The 23,084-nt window shown below is 49.6% G+C and overlaps 9 protein-coding genes across 9 annotated transcripts; 5 read left to right on the forward strand and 4 right to left on the reverse strand.

Moving 5' to 3' along the window:
• Positions 1–195: 195 nt before the first annotated feature.
• Positions 196–1,849, forward strand: CI109_106069 (uncharacterized protein; the record flags this gene model as incomplete). The annotated part of the gene is made up of 7 exons (XM_032007515.1): positions 196–353; positions 436–615; positions 680–757; positions 813–946; positions 1,008–1,043; positions 1,110–1,444; positions 1,508–1,849. The coding sequence occupies 7 exons, from the start codon at positions 196–198 to the stop codon at positions 1,847–1,849; spliced, it is 1,263 nt and encodes a 420-aa protein (XP_031858250.1).
• A 492-nt stretch (positions 1,850–2,341) lies between these two features.
• Positions 2,342–2,880, reverse strand: CI109_106070 (uncharacterized protein; the record flags this gene model as incomplete). Its single annotated transcript, XM_032007514.1, has 3 exons — positions 2,342–2,387; positions 2,460–2,546; positions 2,732–2,880. The coding sequence occupies 3 exons, from the start codon at positions 2,878–2,880 to the stop codon at positions 2,342–2,344; spliced, it is 282 nt and encodes a 93-aa protein (XP_031858249.1).
• A 2,836-nt stretch (positions 2,881–5,716) lies between these two features.
• Positions 5,717–7,162, forward strand: CI109_106071 (uncharacterized protein; the record flags this gene model as incomplete). Its single annotated transcript, XM_032007513.1, has 1 exon — positions 5,717–7,162. The coding sequence occupies one exon, from the start codon at positions 5,717–5,719 to the stop codon at positions 7,160–7,162; it is 1,446 nt and encodes a 481-aa protein (XP_031858248.1).
• Positions 7,163–7,524: 362 nt separating this feature from the next.
• Positions 7,525–8,912, reverse strand: CI109_106072 (uncharacterized protein; the record flags this gene model as incomplete). Its single annotated transcript, XM_032007512.1, has 7 exons — positions 7,525–7,692; positions 7,825–7,978; positions 8,059–8,161; positions 8,293–8,370; positions 8,532–8,624; positions 8,738–8,801; positions 8,883–8,912. The coding sequence occupies 7 exons, from the start codon at positions 8,910–8,912 to the stop codon at positions 7,525–7,527; spliced, it is 690 nt and encodes a 229-aa protein (XP_031858247.1).
• Positions 8,913–9,177: 265 nt separating this feature from the next.
• On the reverse strand, positions 9,178–12,136 carry CI109_106073 (uncharacterized protein; the record flags this gene model as incomplete). Its single annotated transcript, XM_032007511.1, has 3 exons — positions 9,178–9,660; positions 9,724–11,980; positions 12,042–12,136. 3 exons carry the CDS (start codon positions 12,134–12,136, stop codon positions 9,178–9,180), a joined length of 2,835 nt encoding a protein of 944 aa, XP_031858246.1.
• Positions 12,137–12,503: 367 nt separating this feature from the next.
• CI109_106074 (uncharacterized protein) lies at positions 12,504–13,639 on the forward strand (the record flags this gene model as incomplete). The annotated part of the gene is made up of 8 exons (XM_032007510.1): positions 12,504–12,527; positions 12,588–12,661; positions 12,727–12,836; positions 12,902–12,988; positions 13,047–13,110; positions 13,167–13,255; positions 13,323–13,480; positions 13,556–13,639. 8 exons carry the CDS (start codon positions 12,504–12,506, stop codon positions 13,637–13,639), a joined length of 690 nt encoding a protein of 229 aa, XP_031858245.1.
• A 654-nt stretch (positions 13,640–14,293) lies between these two features.
• On the forward strand, positions 14,294–19,170 carry CI109_106075 (uncharacterized protein; the record flags this gene model as incomplete). Its single annotated transcript, XM_032007509.1, has 13 exons — positions 14,294–15,085; positions 15,136–15,214; positions 15,282–15,400; positions 15,450–15,807; positions 15,873–16,222; positions 16,293–17,143; positions 17,198–17,967; positions 18,030–18,411; positions 18,472–18,498; positions 18,562–18,759; positions 18,819–18,855; positions 18,913–19,065; positions 19,141–19,170. The coding sequence occupies 13 exons, from the start codon at positions 14,294–14,296 to the stop codon at positions 19,168–19,170; spliced, it is 4,146 nt and encodes a 1,381-aa protein (XP_031858244.1).
• Positions 19,171–19,668: 498 nt separating this feature from the next.
• Positions 19,669–21,270, reverse strand: CI109_106076 (uncharacterized protein; the record flags this gene model as incomplete). Its single annotated transcript, XM_065967768.1, has 8 exons — positions 19,669–19,885; positions 20,053–20,397; positions 20,534–20,619; positions 20,698–20,718; positions 20,785–20,875; positions 20,937–20,981; positions 21,054–21,137; positions 21,221–21,270. The coding sequence occupies 8 exons, from the start codon at positions 21,268–21,270 to the stop codon at positions 19,669–19,671; spliced, it is 939 nt and encodes a 312-aa protein (XP_065823840.1).
• A 288-nt stretch (positions 21,271–21,558) lies between these two features.
• On the forward strand, positions 21,559–22,381 carry CI109_106077 (uncharacterized protein; the record flags this gene model as incomplete). Its single annotated transcript, XM_032007507.2, has 2 exons — positions 21,559–22,102; positions 22,164–22,381. The coding sequence occupies 2 exons, from the start codon at positions 21,559–21,561 to the stop codon at positions 22,379–22,381; spliced, it is 762 nt and encodes a 253-aa protein (XP_031858242.2).
• Positions 22,382–23,084: the final 703 nt, after the last annotated feature.

A 23,084-nucleotide genomic window follows, 5' to 3' on the forward strand; every position in this document is an offset into this window, starting at 1 on the left:
TGACCTCATCGGGCTATTTATTCTCCTTGCCTACCTCCACCCACACATAGCAAAAGTTGCTCGTCCTGTTATCGTATCCACAACTTCAATCGTCAATCTGCAGTCCTCGAACGACCTGTGTACCATCACACATAGACAAAGCATATACTCGAGTACACCTGTTATAGATTCCGCTTTACATCGTGAATAGACATCATGGCCTCGACATCGGCCCTCCCCTCATCGTCCGCCTCTTCTCTCGTTGGTCCTTCTTCGATCCCAGCTCCATCGCCATCGTCAAATACACCTCCATCGACAACATCACCACCTCAGAAGAAGAAATTGATAGGATGGCAACATAGTGCCGCTGGATCGTAAGTCATCTTCTCCTCCTCTCTCGCTTGATTCAGTGATGTCTGGTGAGTATTGGTCTGACAACCGTGGTCATCGTTTTAGTCTCGGTGGAATGGCAGGTGCTATCGTCACTTCGCCTTTTGACGTAGTCAAGACCCGACTTCAATCCGACCTGTTTCGACATTCTGCTCAACCGCTAAAAGATGCAGCGACGGCCGTCCCTGCTCGCACAGGTATACGGGGGACGTTATGGCAGTTTGTCGATACAGTCTATCTTATTAGGTCAGCTAGCCATTCCCGATTCATCTTTGATGTAGCAGCTGATCTTTGATCTTTGTCTCTGTAGACGGATAGGTGTCGAAGAAGGATGGAAAGCTCTATACAAAGGTCTCGGACCTTCACTAGTCGGTATCATACCAGCGAGGTATGTCACTTCTTTATTTATAGCATTTGTAAAAGCTAACTCTTGCACCTCGCAGAGCGATCAACTTCTACTTCTACCCAACGTCCAAAGCGTATCTCGCAAAACAGTTCCCGAACGCACCTACCGAGAAAGCGGGTCAGACATCAGAAGATAGCCCCCTTATCCATCTTTCAGCGGCTGTTATTGCTGGTCAGTTGCTCGAAGTCTAGGGACATGGCAGGATGAACTGACATACCTGGTTGGTGATTAGGTATCATGACATCAACAGGAACGAATCCTATCTGGGGTGAGTTCAGACTTATACTTGCACCCATTTGTCGCTCGAACTGAGTATTTGACTTTCTATTTGCAGTTGTCAAGACCCGTCTCCAGCTGTCCGCACGAAAGCGAACACCTAGCGCCGTCGCTGCTTCTATCCCTGCAGCATCCTCACCCCTCCCCAAAACCATCGCCAGCTCTGCAGCCGCCTTGGCTCGATCCGCTACCGCATCCTCTGCTACCACAGCAACAACTTCAGCAGCGGCCGCTGCTTCACTCGCACCCCCCGCTGGTGCGCGAGCACCGGTATCAGCTTTGACGATGACCATGGATATTATTCGCAAAGAGGGGTTCGTCGGATTGTATCGAGGATTATCAGCGAGTTATTTGGGTGTGTCGGAAGGAGTGATCCAATGGGTCCTATATGAGGTGAGTCCTTGATCCAAACGTCAAACTGTTTTCGGCCTTATTCTGATGATCTGTATCTCACAGCGATTCAAACGGATCGGGGCGACATCCACTTCCTCGCTCGAACAACAACCACTCCTCTCCTATATCGGATCCATCGTTGGTGCTTCTGGCGGTGCTAAAGCCGTTGCATCACTCATCACCTACCCCCACGAAGTCATCCGAACTCGTCTCAGACAACCTGCCATCAACGGTGTGGTCAAATACAACGGATTATTACAAACACTGCGATTGGTCGTCAAGGAAGAGGGAGTGGCAAATCTGTACGGAGGATTGACAGCGCATATGTTTAGGGTGGTGCCGAATGCGGCGTGTATGTTCTTGATATACGAGTTGGTGGCGGCGAAGTTGACAGCGGCTGCGTGAGTAAGGGACTAGGGAGAAAGACAGCTAGAGCATACATTGGGCACGTTGTTGATTGAACAGTCGGGCGAGGAGACGTCACAAAGGCTAGAATCTGGACTTTAGAGGATAAGAATTAGTTTCAAGAGAACCACCACTCGACATCACTGTACTTGTCATAGCATCATATTATATTCTATACAACTGATCCAACATTCGATGCCCAGCATGGATATACCTGTACAACGTAGCGCAGAAGTCCATAGACCCAGACCCCTTCACCCCTTGTACCGTTGTTAACACGCAGCACTTACAACGAAGTGTGCGAGTTTCCTGCTGTCTCACCGACTCGCCAGCGCCCGTGTTCCAGCGGGGAAAGGGAAGGTGAATGGTAATTTGGCAGTCTCCGGGTGGCGCGTGTGTTATATCGTACAGGCGAAGGCTCAGGCCAGGAATGATACGCCACTCTCCAGCACTTGGCTTAGTTTAGCGTGCTATAGAACGTTCATCGTGTCGTTACGATCTGAAATCGCCCCAGTTCCTAGCTTTAGGCGGTTTCTCCCTATCACCGATCCCAATGATAAGCCTCTCAAACAATTCAGAGAATAACACACAAACTGCGAGAATAACTCACAGGAACTTCGGGTCCACCATAATTGTCTCGTCTGACGAAGTGGAGAGGAGTCGATTAGTCACTTCGATAGCGGGGGCTGCACCGCACCTGTGAACCGAAAAGATGGTCAGTGCTCTGATCTGATTCATGTGTAAAGGGCTCGTGCGTCGCAGCGGGACAGTATGATCATACGGACTAAATTACGACCTCTTTCCTCTCCGCTAAAACCGGGAGGGATATGTCTACTGCGCTGATACAGACATAGGTACGATGAAAGGTGTGTTCTCACTTACTGTCTGAATATCCTCTCGATAGGCCAACAAGTCACTCGACCACCGATCGGAGAACATTGGTACTGCGTAATCGTAAACAGCTCGCAGGGCGGTTCCCTTATGCTTGAGAGGCTTGACAGTGCTTGCGTTTGTGTAGTACTGGATGTCATCGTGGTGCTTGGACTTGTGGTTCGGCCAAGTATATTGTCGAATACATGATGATGGGTTTAAGAACGATCAAAGACGGACCAGTCGTCGAACGACCTCCACCAGGATTCCTGTACCAACCGAAAAAAGCGCCGCGTGTGTGGCATCTCGTCGGGTCACTGATTGCCCTAAAACGCCAATTCGCGGTGATCAGAGCGTAAGCTAACCTATGTGTACATGGCGGTCTCGCTAGCTGCGTGGATAAGGTAGCGTACCCGGATAATAGTGCTGATGCGGACCATGTAGGTCTCAGTGCTGTCTTTGCGATGCGCACTGTACACCGAAGCGCTACAACTGTGTGTGTTCAAAAGCGAATTTGACCCCGTTGACCCCTTGTATCTATCTGAGTATATCCACCCAGCTATCTTGTATTCGCTATTCCGTTTGGCTACGGCGATGCGCCATCGCGATATTGCGGTCGCTCTCTCTCGTCGCACTATCTCCATTTGAGAGACAGTTCCCCGAACGCTCAAATTCCAGACCCCCATATCGGACAAACTATCCCACTCTTTTTCCCTCCGGCACAGGCACCAAAGCCACGATATTGTTTTCAGACGCATTTGAGTTAAGCGTTTCTGGGGGGTAAGGTGTGTTTCAGCTTGCGTTTGTGTTTTGGTGGAGCTGTTAGAGAGCAAGGAAGAGGAAAGGTTAAAGTCATATCTGCATCGATCGGAGCTGGGCTGGACTGGATTCGGTCGTATCGTGTTGCATGCATGGACTTCACTTCCACGATAGGTCGTGAGTCATGTAGAGTAGTATGTATACCTAAATACGATCGACGAGCATTCGTACGCTCTGTTTTGACGATATTCCTTGTCGATCGATGACGAGGGAAGCAGATTTGTACGTGGCCACTGCTGCAATGCCATACTTGGGTCCCGTATATGCTTTCACTCCACTCCACTCCACACTGCTTGCTCTTCAGTGCCCTCTCAGTTTCGTCAGGTTCAGGTCCTGGTTTGTCACTTCCGCCCTGGCAATTATCCAAACTAATTCCGTCTATTTCTCGATCCTCGCTCATCTTATAATCGAGTGCACTTTCACGCCTTTCTCCCTGTCGGGTTCAACCTCTTCCGTTGGTAGAGTAGACCGTGTTGACAGGAGCGAAAGCGCCATGGCGACGGGGTGGCGTTGTGTGAGATGTGTAACAATCAAGCCTTGTCCGATATACTAGTGTCTAGCTCGGAAACCGAAGAGAACGGGAGGTCTATTCTGTCCAACACACTCTGTGTGTCTTTATAGTACATTGTACCTTGACTTGGAAACACCCGATCACGGTGATCCGAGCGCCTGGACGTCTGCTGTCCTTCTCGCCTCTTACGCTATGCTCCTCGCAGCTTAGCCTCTGCTCCAACATGACGCTCGGATCTTCCATCAACCTAATCAGACAAGGCACAACGATGCACTTGTCCAAACTATTTTTATTCAACAAAGGTCCTTTCATTTCCGTGTCCCAATGCCTATTGTCCAGTTCCCAATGTTCAGTCCCTGACGGCTCACTCCGTCTTTGTTCTCTCTCGTCGCTCAGCTCAGGCTCAGTGAACACCCCTTTCCTCTTTTCTCAGTTTTTCGTCGTCAAGACACAAGACACAAACGCTAACTATCTCCTCTACCATGGCTGGACCATCAACCAGTTCCTTGGACTCGCATGCTTTTACTTTGAGCTTTGGCCTTGGCATAAGCGTGGTTATAGAGAGTAGTTTGACGCGACCGATTTTGATCTTTCCGGAATGAAAAGATACAAGAACCCCCCTCCTTCGAAATCAAGATTAAAGCCCCCTTTGATTTTACCTCATCCTCTGATTCCACTTTCGTTCATTTGTGCATAGGAAGACCGTTAATAAAATAGACATACTACTAGATCGTCCACTTTAGCATATTGTATACAACGTTCGCCTACTCCACTCTCCCCCTCTCGTCTGCTCATTCATTCACTTTGACCCCTCGCCATCGGAAATCTCCACCAACCCGATACCCGAAAACGAGCTTGTTTCAGAACAGCTCGCGCGAGACATCTCTTTTGTTCTTTCTCATTGTTGTTGTTGTTTCGGGACAATAATAACCATTCGAGTGAGAACAATAGGATTTATCGATTGCATCTTTGCATCTTGCATATCTCACAAGTGTCCGTGCATACGAGCTGTGCTCAAAGCGGTGCGGTGATCCGGTGATCTTTCCTCAATCCTCAACACCAACAACGAGGTAAACAACGAACAATAACAATAACAATAGTGACTGAACACATCTCCATTTTCTTTATTGTTCTTGTGTTCTCGACAGTTCTCGCATTCTTCCATACACGTTTCATAAGCACAATCATTAAAGTATAGATATACATAGAGGTATTCCCAACAACTTGTCGTTCTTTTCTTCTTGCTTGCATATATCTCCATATTTTACATTTCTTAGTAATTTCAGCATAGATCGCATTCCCATCTCCAGGCAACGAACCTCGACGACACGACCACAAAATCGTTAATTTCGACATCGCTGCTAGTTATCACTCCAGTAACGACTTATCGCGACCTTGACCCATCAAGCTATCAAACGACCAAACAAAGGGCTTTCACCGTTCGACGACTTCCCTTTCGCAAGCTCCTTTTAGACAAAGCCGGCGGGATTTTAAACATCAACCTGTAAGCTAGTGCCTTTGATGTTCCCATCTCGGTGATCTAAGATGTGCTCGGACACTCCGAGTGGAGAACAAAGATAGACTACAGTTGGATATGCTTGTGTTCGCTTTCGCTGACAGCATTTGCTTTCCACAGCATTCTGTTCAATACTTGTATCGAAGGCAGCATGCAAACCTCGATCACGGTTCGCCAATCCCACCCATTCGCGGCTCCCGCTCCCGCTGCCACATTCACCTTCACTTTCCCTGCCTACCCCACTGTCTTGCCTATCTCACCTCCTGCGCCACACCGTAAAGCGCCTCAACCACCTACTTACTCTCCTCGACGACGACGAGCGAGACATATCCGTATGCGCGAGCCTGCACAGTGTGGGTTATTCACCGTCAGCGAGATCCCGGAAGACGAGACCATGGTATTGGATAACGGTTCAACATTCTCTACTCCTGTAAAACGAAGGAGCCTCACTGCGATGGAGACACCGGAAGATGTTGAGGACGATGGATCGCTAAACCGTCTTTCGTGGTCAAGCAGTGTGACTGATACGGAAGGGATGGTCACTCCCCATCTCGAGTCTGAAGATCCCTTTGGATGGGAGACAATCCCTCTTGGTGGCGATGTCAAAATGGAAGAGAGGAACAACAACGATACCACTTCGGACGATCCTTTCTTCTTACCTGAGATCAAGATCGACTCCACCTCTCATCTCACCAAATCCACTCGACCTCGACGACCACCTCCTCTCACGCTCAGCACCAAGTTCCTCACCACCCTTCCTTCCCTGTCGACCCCGCTCAGCTCGAACCCCGCGAGCGCGACCACAACTTCGCCAGCCGATTCGGAATGCCTTATCACTCCCAGATCTTTGGCAACACCAACTGATGCTACGTTGTTACCGTCGTTACCGATTGTGTCGGGTAACGAGTGGATGATGAGCTGTATGATGACGGATCTCGCTTCGCCTACTACACCCACTCGACCCAGCTCGAAGAAGTATCAGTCCGTCTCCAAATCTACTTTCAACAAACTCCCATCAGTCCCATCCTCCAGCTCTTCTCATGTCCGTCGACATTCGCCCAGATCACATGTTGACCTCGCTTCAGCATTCGAAGATCTTCTCAATTCATGTGGTGAACACGTCGAAGAATCCTACTTCTCCTCCGACTCTGAGATTGAGACGGAAGACGATTTCGAAGCTAAATCACTCCGATTTCCAACTCCACCTTCTCATAAACCTCGTTCTGGTGCTGGTAAGACAGCACCACTTCGTTTCGGCGTGCCTCGTACCCCGGAATCGCAGAAGAACAAGTCTTCCACGACGAACATCGTTGCGCCTTTCGCCCCTCGTAAACTTTCAAGAAAGGAGGTCCAACTCCAATCTCAAGGGAAGAGGAATAGCGAACAGAGGGAAAGATATCGAGGATCTTCACCCACGTTGAAAGGTGATCATTCGTTCTTGACTGGATTAAGTGGGATGCCTTCCCCTCACAGTTCGACGAGATCAGTGACTTCTTCTTCTTCTTCTTCGTCTCATTCGAGTTCGAGTGGGAGATCGTTGCCTGAGAGAAAGGGGATACCATTGGAATGGACGAGGTTTGCAGGACAAAAGATCTGAGATTTGTTGTCCGAGTAGAGTTAACCACGAGTTTCAGTAACGCATTTTAACGAGTTTATTTCGGTCATCATTCATATACAGTATATCATCACGAACGCATATATCAAGAGGTTGTTAGATTTCCCCCATTTGTCAACGAAAACGAACATTAACGATAAAAGATAGTTTAGTACCTATATCTAGTAGATAGACATTGTAATGCACATTTTCCGATCCATGCCATCAGTTGTGGTTCTCAACTTGATAGGCAACGGCTATGGACAGAATAGATCGAGGACGTACTTCAACCCAAGTATCATCCGTGTTCTGTCGTTTATCGCGTTTTGTCCGCAATGCATATCGAACTTTGTCCAACTGGCTCTTTACTTGCCCTTGAACTCATATCCACCTACTCGGTCCTTAGCTTCCAACTCGTACTCGCTCAACACCTCTCCTTCGAGACCGGGATAAGTGAGACGAACAGCGACCTTTTGACCGTTTGTGAGAGGTCCGACGCCGGCTGGAGTACCTGTGAGGATGAGGTCGCCTTCCTGCGAGAGTTGCCGAAAAGCGAATATCAGCACGACATCATCGGCTTGGCTTGAACTGAAGAATGGCGGACACAGCAGTACGCGAAAGAACGAGCAAGCATGAATGATCAACGAGATGACTTGATGACCCACCTCCAACTTCATGATACCCGAAACAAACTCTATCAATTGAGGGATTTTGAAGATCATATCGTCTGTCGTTCCGGCCTGTTTGACTTTGCCATCGATACTGAGCTGTAGACCGACTTTGGTGACGTCGCCAATCGATGATTTGGGAATGAAGGGGCTAAGCGGAGTCGATACGTCAGTGCAGCCCGGTAGACAGTAGCAGATAGATTTGGACCTGAGAAGGCGACTTATGCGTACCCGATAGGACAGAATGTGTCGAACCCTTTGGCAGTACTCCATGGTAATCCTTTGGCCTTGACTGCGTCTTGGACATTACGAGCTGTCATGTCGATGGCAAGAGCTGCAGGTCACGGCGAGGATCAGTATCGATATCATGGCGATTCAGAATAGCCTGAGACATGCCCTCTGATGGAAGTTGTAGTGCGATGTGGCCAGCGAAATTGGAGGTAGAGGGAAAGAGAGCGGACGCACCATATCCCGCAATGTAGTTCTCGGCTTCTGACGAAGGGATATCACGTCCGTTCTTCCCGATCACGACGCCCAGCTCGACTATGATGAAACAATACGAAGGTCAGCTTTCAACTCAGCACGTCTGATTCTCGTCACGTCTCCCCCGTCCGACGTGATACAATAGGTCCCTGGACATGGACCATAGTTGCTGATCTGTGGATAGGACGGAACCCAGAATGAGTAGAGCAGCCCATACTCACCTTCATGATGCATGACGACACCTCGAGGGATCTCGATCGGTCCTTCAGAAGGGGAGAGGTACGAGGAAGTAGGCTTGAGGAAGAAGAATGGTTCTGCGCAAGACGCCGTTGTCAGCTATTTTGATCCACTATATCCAGCTGGGCGGGCAAGACGCAAAACTAGGAGGGAGGTAGGCGACGAGAAAAGGGGGAATTTGGTTACATACCTTTGGGAACAGCGTTTCCGAGCTCTTTAGCATGATCTGCGTAATTACGACCAATAGCTACGATCTGTTAAACGACCGCACACGAGTATCAGCTCGTCTCCTCAGCCCCAAAACAACGATAAGGGAGTGATAGCGAGATGCATACCTTTCGACCGGTTCTCAGGAAGTTGGACATCTCGGATTGTACGAATGAGGGCTGCTCGAGAGATATGTATGGGTACGAGTGAGTGCAGAAGCAAGAAATAAGGAATGACGAACGACTCTAGTCAATGGACAGATGTTGTACCATGTTGCAACCGGAATTATCGGATCAACATCTCCGGTGGACTGAAGTGGAGGTGGTTCACCTTGAGTCGTGCATGAGACACATTGTATAAGTCATTACACGCATACGAGTATGCATTGATACACCAGCTCTAGTGCACGGTACGGAAACACGATCACTTCCTCTTCCCAGCCACCATCTTCTCCAGCTCTCCCGTATTGAACACATGGAACTCGCTGCCCGCACCATTTGCCGCCGCAGGCTTATTATTATTCCCCGCAAATGCTCCCATCTTACCACCGCTCCTGACCATTCTACCTTGTTTCCTGACAGCCTCGTACATTCTCCTCTCGGTCTCGTTCCTCGCCGTGGCCTCTTTACCACCTTTGGTGACTTCCTCTTCTCCTTCATCATCCTCGCCATCACTACCCGCGGCGATTCGCTTTCGTTTCTTGTTGTTGGTCGCGGAACTGGTCACTCGTTCTTTGGGTGCTTTTGTCACCACAGACAATGCACCAGGAGCTTCTCGTAATGCGAATGATTTGGCAAGATGTCCAAGATGGATAGTTTTGATGTGGAAGTATTTCTTCTCCTCGATAGGATGAGTAGAGTAGGCGCGGATGAATGAGCTGAACGCCTTTCGAGCAAGAGCGGCGTTCTAAAATGATTCAGACAACGTCAGCTGCTATCTCGATGGGCTTCATGCTCGAACGCAACTCACCTGATCTCCCTCCAAGACCCATCTCTCAAAGCTGAGCTGAACGTCCGTAGCTCTGCCTTCAAACTCGTATCCCTTTCCACCGAATCCTTTCCTCAAAACGTCCTCTACACCAACCTGTCCCAATCTGACACCACCTTTACCCTCCGCTGCACCCATCTTGCCCTCGACCCATGGAACCCATTCTGTCTCACTTGGACCGACGAACGCCCATGCCTCACCACCTTTACCCGCTCGGGCTGTTCTTCCGACTCGGTGAACGTACTCGTTTGCTCCACCTTCGGTAGGAAGATCGTATTGCACGACTGCTCGTACGAGTGGCAAGTCAAGACCACGGGAGGCGACAGAAGTAGCGAAAAGGATCGACGGTTGAGCTGAGGCCGAAGCGAAAGCATTGAGTGAAGCAAGACGTGTCCGTAAGGGTAGCGAACCGTGAAGTCGATGAAGCGTAGTCTTTGGGAATAGAGACGAGGTGAGGGATATCAAATCCGTCTCGGCTGACTTGCTCTTCGGCTTCTTGGCCATCTTCTTCTTGATCGGCACACCATCTTCTCCAATCTCATCGGCACTTTCTGCCCCTTCTTCCTCCTCGTCTGGTTCGGGCTCATTTGGTTCATCTCCCATCTTCACACCGCCCAGCAGTTTCCAGTGGAAATCAACTGAATCGGTAGAACTGAGGAAGACAATCACTTTGGTGCCCCTCGCGGTCGGACCTTGCTTAGCGGCCGCAGCGACGAGCGAACGTAACAAAGCGACGAGGGCAACAAGTCGAAGTTTGGTCGGTGTGACGATGTACTTCTGCGATAGTTGAGATGGTGGAGTGAACTTGTCTTCCGCAGCTTGAGGAATGACAACAGCTTGGGCCTCTTCCATTGCCGCAACCACAGCTTCATCCTTCTTCTTCTCCTTCCCCTTGACATCAGGTACCTGCTCTTTCTCTGCTCGGAACAACACCGGATCCTTCAACGCTGCACCTGACAACTTCTCCACTTTGGCGTCCACAGTAGCTGAACAGAGGACGTTCATCCTTCCTCTCCCCCAGAAACCCCATCGCATGGCACCACCACCTTCCTCATCCATCTCTTTCTCCACGTTGATCTCATTCCTCCTTCTTCCCTCGAGAGCCCTGATGATACCTTGGATGGTCTCCTCAAAACCCAAATCCATCAATCGATCCGCTTCGTCAAGCACGAGGAACATCGTCTTGGCACACTGGAAAGAAGCAGTGTTTTGGAGATGATCAAGTAGTCGACCAGGAGTAGAAACCAGAATAGGGACACCTTTACGTAGTCTTGCTTTCTCGTGAGTACGAGTCGATCCACCGGTCAGCAGACCAGACACGAGCCAACGGGTGAAGGGTCGATCATCCTCGTCTTCTTGGGCAAACGACATCGAACATAACTGCTCGACTACTTTGGAGATTTGCTGTGCCAATTCTCGAGTAGGAGCAAGAATGATCGCGAGTGTACCGATCGATCTGTCGATGTAAGACAATCTCGAAAGGGGAAGGAGAGTTTGAACAATGGGAAGTAGATAAGCGAGAGTTTTACCGGAACCCGTCTGAGCTTGAAGGAGAACATCTCGAAGAGGAGTCCCTTCGTCGATGGTCGCATCGGGATCCAGAGGCGAAGACAACATGAAAGGGAGACAACTCCGTTGAATCGCTGTGGGCTTGTCGACATGCATCTTATTCGCCATGTGTCGGATCAACATCTTGTCCAGGCCAAGGCCCTCAAAAGTGCTGGTATCACCTAAAGGTGCATTGGAAGGTGCGCCAACGGGAGCTGTAGGGGCAGTTGCCTTGGGAGCGGCAGGAAGTGGGTCGGAAGTGAACAACGAGGAGATGATACCAGGTGCTTTAGGCTTGGCAGCTTCGGCAGCAGAGAATCCTACTTCCTGTCGAGGAAGCGACTGTCGAGGAGCATGGTCTACAGACTGCCGAGGTTTGGATGATGTTGCTGGTGTGCTGACGTTGCGAGGCGTTGGTGCTGGTCGAGACGGCCCAGCAATTGCGTTGCTGCTCGTGGGTCGAGGCGGAGGAGCGACATAGGTCGGTCGGGGTGGAGGAGGACGAGAAACCGGTGCGGGAGCAGGGGCAGCAAATGGAGCAGGTCTTGCTTTGGGTACAACCGGTGCTGATACGGGAGTGAAAACGGGGGCGGGAGCTGCAGACGGAACCGGAGCAGAAGTTGTAGCAGACGTATTGCCCGCAGACTTCAAGCTCCTGAATGTATCTCTGACTTCTCGCTTCGCTTTCACTCTATAACAAGGTAAAGCATCAGTACGAGCTGAAGGGCTAAACCACGGATGCGCTTGCTCACCTATCGGTCCATCTTCCACCTTTCTTGGGAGCCACTTGTCGGATGGCCCCAGCAGATGGTACTGCAAAGTTGAGTTCTATACCGTCGTCCGCCATTTCGTTTGACAAGGTTATAGGTAATTATCAGTAGAGTACTGATGGAAATCAATAATTGACGAAAGAAGTGGTCACAAAATATAAAGCTGCTTCAGGGCCAGAGATCAGATAATCGATAGGCACGTGGTCGTTATCAGAAGATTTGCCACTGAAACCAAGGGGAATAATTATGACGTGGGAATTGTATGTTGAGCGGGTGGAGGTCCCTCGTTGATCTTTCTTTGACTTTTGGGTTTTGTCTATTTTGTTGTTATTTAGACACATCAACAAGTCGCCAAAGGCAGAGCCATACAGTGCAGCTAGCCAGAGAAGGCGAGTCCGTTAATGACCAGAAGATAGCACCAACAAATAACGACGCACGCGGACTATGTTCGTCCTCGTCGGTGTACGGGTGAGCTAAACGTTGCTTCTCATACTTCTTGAACGCCAGCTCACGAAGCTGTGATAATAGGACACCGTACCGGTAGCTCCCAAAACGTTCGACATCGCACCTTCAATAACGATATCAGATGCTCTGAATAAGAAGTGAGCTCACGGAATTGGATTAAGAATCTGATCACTAGCTGACTTGGAACGTATTCGCTTTGCAGGTACGCCAACAAGCTTGTACCGGACAAGGGTTTAGCGTTGTCGCTCTTCGATATCCTGACAGCAGAGGATGGAAAAGTAACATGGGGAAACGGGTTGATGTACTACAAAGGTCAGCTTGGTGGTATGCTGGACCTTGCATCATGATCAGCAGCTGACAGCTATCTGCTTCAACAGTCTCATTCCGACTCATGCTCTTCGCACCATTTATAGGCGAAGTCATCGTCGGCAAAGTCCTCAGCACTACCAAATCCTATGTCCGAGGTGTGTATCAATCGCACAGACCACATGATTCTTATGCTAACGTTGTTATTTTTTCCAGTCTCCCTTGGCTTCTTCCAAGATATATACATCGTTCCATCCCTTCTTCCACCAAACTCCGCATAGTGAGCTCTGTTCCAAGTCTGAGCAAGATCTTGAGCTGACGTCAATTGGCGTATAGTGATCCTCAACAAAAATCCTTCTTCTGGGTCGCTGCGGAAGACCAACCGACTATGACCCAAGAACAACTTATGAACACCGAATTAGATAGTGAGTTTCAGGACCTAATCCTGTGCAGAATGATTGTAGCTCATCGTCCGTTGTTCCGCTTGCGCAGATCGATTATATATCGACGAAGGTGAACCAATACGATTCCGAGTGAACTCTGTCGAGTGGCAGGATGTGAGACCGACACCGCAAAATATGTTAGACGAGGCGAACGCAGAGGAGGTACCAGAGAAAGATCCAATAGAAAAGGCTGGGTACAAAATATTGGTGAGTTGAGCTGTCGACGATGATTCATCGTCAAGTGCGCTCGACTGATATGTGGATGCCTTGACCTCTTCTCAGGCCACAATAGCAGAGTCGGGTCTTGGAGTGACTGGATGGTGGCCGGGTAGGGAAGATGGAGCAGAGGAACAAGAAATGGAGTAATCGTTTTCCCGCATTTGTCGCTCTTGGCGTACCTCTGTTTACATTGAGCTGGCATACCGTATAGATCAGTCGGGACAATGTTGGGGTTCGATGGCCGGAAGTCCGTGTACTCGTCGGCATCATTGCATGTATTTATAATTCACAGCTGAGGTACAGCACAACTGACTCCTGTGCCGTCATCGAAAGCGTCAGCAGTGCCAAAAATGCATAAAGGAGAGCACGTAGATATGATCTACGAGGATTAGATAATGCATGGTCATATCCTGGCATACTGTACATGCATGCATAATCACGACGTTCGCGTTCCGTTGTGTACGCAGTCGAGTGATCGAAGGGATGACACTGTATGGTGCTAGCGATTTCTTTTCTTAATAATCGTTGCTTAGTCATCGGACTTGTCCACCATTTTCACACTTCTCACAATCAATCACACACCGTCGGTCATTCATTCGTACAACACAATCAGTTGTGATCGTCCTGCCAACAGGTACTATCAGTCCGGTAACGATTTCTCTTCACTCTCACACTGTTATTATAGAGTGACACGAAGCGGATCAACGACAGCTCCCTTCATGCCTAGATAATTGACTTCAAACAACGATTTGTTTCGCTTGATTCTGTGTTCGATCACGCTTTTTGTCTGAAGACCTCGACATGACATCCATTGCCACTTCGCCCGTCGCAACTGGCATCAATGGCGGACCCGCAAAGGAGGATCAAGGATCTATAGACTTGACAGGGGACGATTCGAGTGGAGATGAAAGTCGAGCTCTTCCGTCCATTACGGCGAGATCGAACGGTGTAGGACATACCGCACGGTCCCCCACCACGATCATAAATGGGAACTCGCACGGACCATCATCATCATCATCAAAATATTCAACATCCTTATCCCCTTCCGCTTCTACATCCTCACCGAGACAGCAACATTCACAAGCACCATATCCTCAACACTTGCTACCACGACCGAATCTTAACGGTGTTGTCTACACTGGATCGAATATTGCTTCTCCTTCTTCTTCTTCGATTGCTGGACCTAGCCATCTTGGATTTGGACAATACAACCCACATTCTGCTTCCTCTTCTTCTTCGCGACCTCAACAACAACCCGTCATGGGTTGGTCACCCAACCAAAACAATCCAGGTTATCCTACCTCAACAGCAACACCTGATATCAGTCGAGATGTCTACCGTCAGCAAGTCAACATTGCTGCGGGGATTGACCCCTCATCAGCAATTGATTTGACCAACATCCGAATTCCCTCGCCACCACCTCCTCCACCTAACGACAAACATCCAATATGTATCGGTTCGCTCTTGTCCTCAGCTCTCATGCTGTACCCCTGTCCCGCGGTGGTGATCGGTGCTCAGCCGCCGCCTGGAAGCAGAGAGAGGTTTGATGTAGTAGATTATAAAGGTGCAGAATTGCTGAGGGTGAAGCTGAAAGTGAGTTCTTATAGTACTCGTGAGAAATTGGGCTGACGTGATCATCTTAGTATCGACCAGCTGGGACTCTGGCTAGGAAAGACGATCCTACGTCCATCCTCACGCGCGATACTGTGCAAGTCCTTACCCGTGAGTGGACGCAGCTATATCTCCTCGAATCGTGTGACAGCCTGCTGATAGTCCTCCGATCTCACAGCCTCGCTCACTATGTACGTTGGAGATCTCGATAGCAAGGTGGCGGACCCACTGGCAGACCTTATGGGGAGAGGTTTGATCAGATTAGAAGGTTTCGTTCAGCGACTCCATCCCGATGCTGTGAGTGTTGCCTGACATTTGGGAAATCTTCGCTGACACGTTGGTGTAGCCTCAGTTCCAAGTCCGAGTGAATGTGCTGCTCTTCACACTCCCATCCAATGTTCAGTACATCGCCAACTACCTCGCCGGTCTCAGTTTGTATCTCCTCGACCCAATCCCACCATACAATCCCGCCTTACATTCCGACAACCCTGTCTACGTCAATGCACACGGTGGTGGACATATCGCGATGCAAATGCACATCATGGCGCAACGTCGCGCTATCGGTGCGACAGAATATGGAGCTGGAGGAATGGTTTTTGGTGCGCGAGAGGATAAGACAACGCAGGTGGAAGTGCAGAGGAAGCAGGTTGATGAGGTTTTCAAGAGTTTAGATAGCGGTGGTGAGATCGAGCAGAGTGATCCTGGTAAGTCGCCCGGTCTCTATCAAGTTGAAAGGACCTATAACTGATATCCTGGATCTTCTCTGCAGGACCTCTGATCAAGACCGACCTTTTCCCTCATCAACGGAAAGCTCTTACCTTCCTCCTTGAGCGCGAACAGGACTCTTCATCTCTAAAACAAGCCAAGAAGAACGCCAAGAAAGCTTTGAAGAAGTCAAAACGAGCACCCAGTGTCGAGACCGTCTCCGCCGATGGAGAGAGCGTTAAAGGGAAGGAGAAGGAGAAAGATAAGGACGATAATGGGAGATCGTTGTGGGAGAAGATTCGGGACGAGAATGGGAAAGTCCGATCTTGGAAGAACAAGGTTACAGGAGAAGAGACTAGAGCGAAGAAAGGGGAGAAGCCAGATGACTGCAAAGGAGCTATTCTTGCAGACGATGTGAGTGGCTTTGGTCCTCATTCTCCCTCCCCCCCCCTCTTTTAATGATAGGTGCTGACGGTTTCTTCAGATGGGTCTCGGTAAAACTCTTTCAGTTGTATCCCTCATCGCCTCTACGCGAGGAGCGGCTCATGATTTCGCCAAAGCGAAAGTCGAGAAGGTTGATACACCAGCGAGCAACGGTCCTGAACCGGATCTAAAGACGGCAGAGTTCAAGACCAAGGTGTTTGGGATGCCCGATATAGACGAGATGTTGAACGCCAAAGGGAAGAAGAGAAAGCATGAGGAGGAAATGAATCAAGCGATCTCCGCTCGCCGGTCTCGGATCACCACACGATCGAAAGGAACTCTACTGGTTTGTCCGATGTCGACCATCACGAATTGGGAAGACCAAATCAAAGAGCATTGGAATGGACCGGTGGAGATCATTGGTGGTGCGTCCGGTGTGATGCCGCCAAAAAAGATTGAGCGAAAGTGGAAGCCACCAAAGGCGGATGGAGCAGAATCATCCGATGACGAGGACTTGTCAAATTTCGACTTGCTTCGAGTGTATATCTACCATGGACCTAGTCGACGACCCGATCCACAGTACATCTCCGAGTTCGACATCGTCATCACGTCATACAACACGCTTGCAAACGAATACTCGAAACAAAGTGGAGCGTGCGATACCGAAGTGTCGACACCGGGAGAGACGGCTTACAACAGCGGCGAAGAAGGCATCGAAGTGTCTGGAGATACGTCACTGAACCCTCGCGCTACGAAGCCTGAAGTCGAAGCGGAAATCAAAGCAACAGAGGTTGCGGCTCTGATGAGAGGTGGGATGAAGAAGGGTAAAGGCAGGCAAAGAGGCGCACTTGCCGACATGACTAGCCCGCTTCAGGCGATCGAGTGGTTCAGGGTGGTCCTTGATGAAGCCCAGTGAGTGCCTTACGTTGTGATTGGACGAAGGGAAGTACTGATTCAAATCTGCAGCTATATCAAGACACCCGGCACTGTCGCATCGCAAGCAGCCTGTGCTGTTGAAGCTGATCGCCGAGTCGCCCTATCCGGTACACCCATTCAGAACAAGATCGAAGATGTTTGGGCGTTGTTCAAGTTCCTCCGACTGAGCCCTGTGGACGATAAGGACGTGTTCACGCAGTACATTTCTTCTCCGTGCAAGTACGGTGAACAGATCGGCGTTGCTCGACTGCAACTTGTCATGCGATGCTGTACTCTTCGACGAACGAAAGATTCCACCACGGAAGATGGCAAGAGGATCCTCAACCTTCCCCCACGAAAAGAAGTACAATTATGGCTCGAGCTTCGTGACGATGAACGAAAAGTGTACGATGCTCGGGCTTCCGTCGCCAAGGAGAAAGTTGGAGAACTCAAGGCGAAGAACGAGTTGGGGAAAAACTACGCGAACATGTTACAAGAGGTTCTTCGATTGAGACAGATCTGTAACCACGTGGATTTGGCGATGCTGGGACCTGTAGAAGAGGATTACGATGGCACGGTTATGGATTACGAGGTTGCAGCGCAGGGGATCGAGCGGAACGGTCTCAACCAGGCGAGAGCGGTTGCCGTGGTTTGTTTCTTGAAGGAAGGGGATGGTGCATCTTGTGCTGGATGCGGATATGATTACGGAGATCACTTTCCTTGGATCGGACTTGGTGGTGTTGAGGAGACTAAGGAGGAAAAGCCCAAGACGAAGAAACTGACGCATAAGCCGATTTTGACTAAGTGTCTCCATCTATATTGTAAGTTTTCCACAATTGCATCGCACTGATTCGCGTACACTAACACAACGATTCTATGATAGGCCCGGCATGCTTCAAATCGAACGTATACTCGGATTACTCGAAACGCCTCAAGTCGACAGTCGCTCGTTCTTGCGGATGCTGCAACTCGATGCTTCGCTTACCAGCCGACATTATCGAAGTTGTCCCTCCAGACTCCGCAGACGCCGCTGAAGCTACAGCCGTCGCGGACCAACCAAAGCGCGCAGCGAGGAAGAAGTATGTCCGACCGCCCGGAGAGAAACCAAACTTGTCGACGAAGATGCAATACTTGCATGACGAACTGTTGAAGTTGTCGAAGAGAAATCCAAACTCGCCAAACTACGATCCTTTCATTAATGAAGAGGATGGGTTGGAAGAGTTGGATGCAGATGGACAGCCGATCGTTACCAAGAGTGTGGTTTTGTGAGTGCAGAGCCTAGATTCGGTATGATGATAGGATGTGCTGACAATGCCCTTATACAGCTCTCAATGGACGACTATGCTTGATAGGTGAGTAGGCTGCTACCTTGATGCGTCGAATCGTCCCACTAACGTTATTGCACTGTAACACAGAATCGCCGACATGCTGGACGAAGCGAACATCAGATATTCTCGACTGGACGGTACGATGTCCCGAGAGGATCGAGCAAAGGCAATCGATGCGTTAAAATTCAAGAAACAGGTGGAAGTCTTACTTGTGTCGACACGAGCAGGTGGAGTGGGTCTGAACTTGACGGTTGCTTCGAGGTGTTATCTGGTCGATCCGTATTGGTGAGTCAATGGCGCTGTCGTTATGTCGATAGTTTCTGACTGACCTGGCTTCTCCCCAGGAATCCTTCTGTCGAGTCTCAAGCTATTGATCGTATCGTGAGTAACACATTCTCGATAGATGTCATCAAACACATGCTAATGCTAGCCTTATAGCACCGAATGGGTCAAACTCGTCCAGTCCTCGCCATCAAATTGATGATCAAGGATTCCATCGAAGAGAAACTCGACAAAATCCAAAAGAAGAAGGCGAATTTGGCTCAGTTGTCGTTGAAGAACATGACAAGGAAGGAACTGCTTGCGCAGAAGGTGAGTCTACGCTCTTGGGCGGTCAATTACGATCGCGCGATGACGGGTTGAAGGCTGACGTATGTACCTGTTTAGTCGGAAGAATTGGCGAGTCTATTCAGCTAGATATAGAGTTGGAGGGCAGCAAGACGATGGACATTGAGCGGGACAAATTGGCGCATGGTCTTGAAGTCGAGGGAGTGGGAGGGGGAGGGATCGGACATATACGTACTTAGGCGGAGTGGTCGTTTCGTCAGACAACTTGGTGAGGGAGGATTGAGCTTGGTAGTTTAGACGAAAGAGAAAGACGTCGTGTAGCATATATAGTTTTGCCGTCTGGCATCATTTCGATCTTCATACTAAACACAGATTACAGTAGACGATGAGATGTTGTGCATGTTTTTGGCTTCCGAACGTAATTGACATAGACTGGATCGCTTGATTGGGGAGAAGTTTTGACTCACTCGTACGGTACATGCGCAGTAACGATGCTGCCTGTCATCACAAGATTGGAAGGATACAACATTGATGAACGATGTGCTGATATGGTATACAACCTATGCAAGTAAACTTGTATTGCCAAATCTCTTCGACAAGTCAGATACGCAATGCGATTTGACTAGATCACAACTTCGCCTTGGCCTTCACCCCTTCTTGGCTAGAATCTTTCCAATCGTCCCACAACCCCTCTGCTTCTACTGCCCGCCTCAATACTCCTGTTCCAATAGGATTACGAACCTCCCATTCTATCCTCTCTTGCATCGTCTTTTGACCAGGTGCGAGAAGTTGGAAAGAGGGAGGTTGGTCGTAGCCTATAGACGCGGCGTGGATGAGGATGGCGCTGGGGGAGGGAATCAGCATTGAGCGTCAGAACAGCATACTCTCCAGATTTTGGAAGTGACAGCAGATGGAGTGAGGATTTGAGATTGAGGCAAAACTCCACCACTCTCGAAGGGGGGGAGGAGTGAGACGCAACTTGTCATTGTGAAGGTGAACGCGACAACTCACGCCGTCAGCCCATAAACAGGTTTAACTCCCTCTCCCTCTCTGCCCGTCAAGAACCTATGCATCCTCACTGTCCCTTCACCCCAGGGTACATCCCTAAATCCATAAAACCTCCCCTCTTTCCCACCTACGACACCTTCATCCTCTGCGTAACCTACCACCGGTGGTGGAGGGACAGATTCGAATGTCGCTGCGGAGGGGAGTCGGTGGGAGATCGTATAGTGGAATGAGGGGATGAGGGATGGACGAGAATGGAGGAATGAGGCGAGGGGCATGGAGAAGAGGGATGTTACTTCCGTAGGGTTGAGAAGCGGGGAGAGGGTATGATCCGTTATGAGCAGGATGACTCTGGATATCATGATACAAAAGTATTTTGTCAGCTAGATGATCCAGGCGACGTCGGCTCATGTAGACAGGTCTCGGAAATGCCACTACAAGACCGAGGGAGGAGTTGAAGAGCTAGAAGGTGACAATGTAAACTTACGGAGTGACAATCAACGAGTTCCCAGTGAGGAAAGGATCCAGTAAACACAGCTTTCTAACTTTGTCATGATCTATCGGCAGGCCAATCTACACAGGTGAGCACCGATAGTAGAATTAGCCCGAATTGGCTGGATCTTGAGTGGAGCAAAGCGAGACCTCACGAACCTCTTCATACGCTTCTCTCCGCTATGAGAACACGATATATTAGCAGGTAAGAAGCTATATTCCGCAATGCTGAATTTCCTAGCTCACCGCCGTACCTTCCTCATCCACATCTCCTTCTTCGTACTTTCCACCTGGCAGCGCTGTATCTTGAGCATATGTCCTCATGTTCCCCGCTCGTCTGCACGGTTCCAATCATTCAGCTCGTTATATAGGCTCGGGAGTGAACAACTTTCACTCACGTTGATAGTAAGACATATAGATCTCCTAATCTACCAACGAACAGTCTGTTACACCGTATCTGATTGTCAGCTCAACGTGGAAAGCAGACTCCATCAATAGCAGCGAGGACAACTCGCATGATAGCCACTGCGGCAGAACGTCTCCTGGGATACCGTCGTCTTCTCTTCGGAGGGCTATAAGCGAGAAAGCGATTGATGCATCTGATCATGCCCAGGCAGGAACGAAGATTCTCTAGTCAGCTTGGAAGTCTAGCTCGGAGTTAAACACGGCGGGATAGACTGACTGCAAAGATTCGGGCTTGAGGGGCGGTAAGAGGGATTCTATACTTGTCATCTTGGGAACATGGGCGTGTGGTCAGCTCGTAGATGAGGTACCAAGCACGAGTGATTGTGACAAGAGATGAAGATGTAGAGTGTATTGTTGATGCGATGATCATTAGCGATTCAAGTTCGCTCGTTGATTACCCGGTTTCCGACGGAAACAGATACAACAACAGATTAAAGTCCACTTCTGTAGAGCTTGAACGTCCCCCGAGTCGATGCTCCCAAAGTCCAACATCAATCGTGCTCCCTCCTCCGAGCAAAGTGGTTGCCTGTTAGCCATCGTAGCTGAGCAGCGTTGATGAAGGTTTCAGTGCCCTCAGCATTGAGGAATGGGTATCATTCCGACTCGACGACCTCTTCATCGGGCAACGAATCGTTCTCCTCCTCTTCGTCATATGCCAGTACGTCGAAACGTCCCACACGAGCAGATGGTCGCGCTATCCCCTCAACATCGCGATCTTCATCGAAGCTTACTTCCCGAGAAAGAGAAGGCGCCCCGGCCTCCACTGACGACGACGACGATGAAGACGACGACTACATATCTGACGAGACTACTTTCATCCCACAAGATGAAGATCGTACCCCTCGTAAGGTGATACGGCGGAAAACTCAACTGTGCGAATGTATTGAATGTGCGCTTCTCATTACTATCAATGATAAGGGAGATTCGACCATCCACAGCGATATCAAGCGGTCTGAGCGAGGTACTAGAGGGAGTCATGCGAGGAACGCAGGATCAAGAGCGACAGAACGTCCTTGGTCGAGACTTGTAGAAATTCGACAAGCGATGAGCAAGGATAAGCAGAAAGGTAAAGATACTGAACCAGAAGCGAGTTGCTCAGGTGAGTCTCTCCAGTGCAGTATTGTGGTGTGGCGGATTGAGAGCTGAAATGGTAATTATAGAGCAACTACAGCGAATGCTTGATGAGGAGGTGATTCCCCTTACGATGGACAAAGCGTATCTCGCTCGACTAAGCGGAGCAGAAGCGAGAGCAGCGAGATCTTTCCGGTCTGATCAAGGACCCAGAGGTGCTTCAGCTTCACGTCGTGTGAGTGGGATTGCGAGGAAATGCTCTGCTACTCAAACTTACGAATATACGGTTGTCCGTAAAGTCAAATAGCCAAGCAGACAGGCTACTTTCCACCGTCCACCCTATAGTAGTCCTTCGGCTAAGTCGCTTTGCACTTGCGCACGACGCAACGAGACCGACCTATCTTGATCTCTCTCATCTACCATACCCCGATAACAAGGCATTCCTGGAAGGGCTGGACCTTGAGTGGTTGTTTTCACTAGTGGGATGTTCTCCTGAGAGCGTGACGCACCTGGACTTGTCTAGCAATGGACTTGATGGTGAGTTATCACGTCCAATGTGTCCGACATGAACAACCATCACATGCGCCTTCCGATTGCGTTGACTAACTATCCTTCGTGCTTTCGTCTGACGCCGCGTAGAATTCCCCTTCTGGCCCTCATTTCCCTTCCATGAAATTCAAGTCATCAATCTCACATCCAATCCCCATCTTTCGTCGCTTCCCTTCCGTCTCGTTCGTCTACCTTTTATCCGACGTATCCAACATCGACATACCAAGCTATCACACGATGGAGCAGCAACGTTCTTCGGAGGCAATTATCAACCAGATCAACCTATTCGATTTCCCCATACCAAAGCTAGGACGGTACCTTCTCTCGTAGATTTGACTCTGCTGGCAGTACACCGTACCCGCCGATCATTACATCCCGACGAATACAGGTTGTGGATGGAAGATGCGAAAGAGGAACTGCCACCCCATCTTGTGGGAAAGATAGTATCGTCTTTCATCTGT

This window comes from Kwoniella shandongensis, chromosome 11 (assembly GCF_008629635.2).
Source record: "Kwoniella shandongensis chromosome 11, complete sequence".
NCBI lineage: Eukaryota > Fungi > Basidiomycota > Tremellomycetes > Tremellales > Cryptococcaceae > Kwoniella > Kwoniella shandongensis.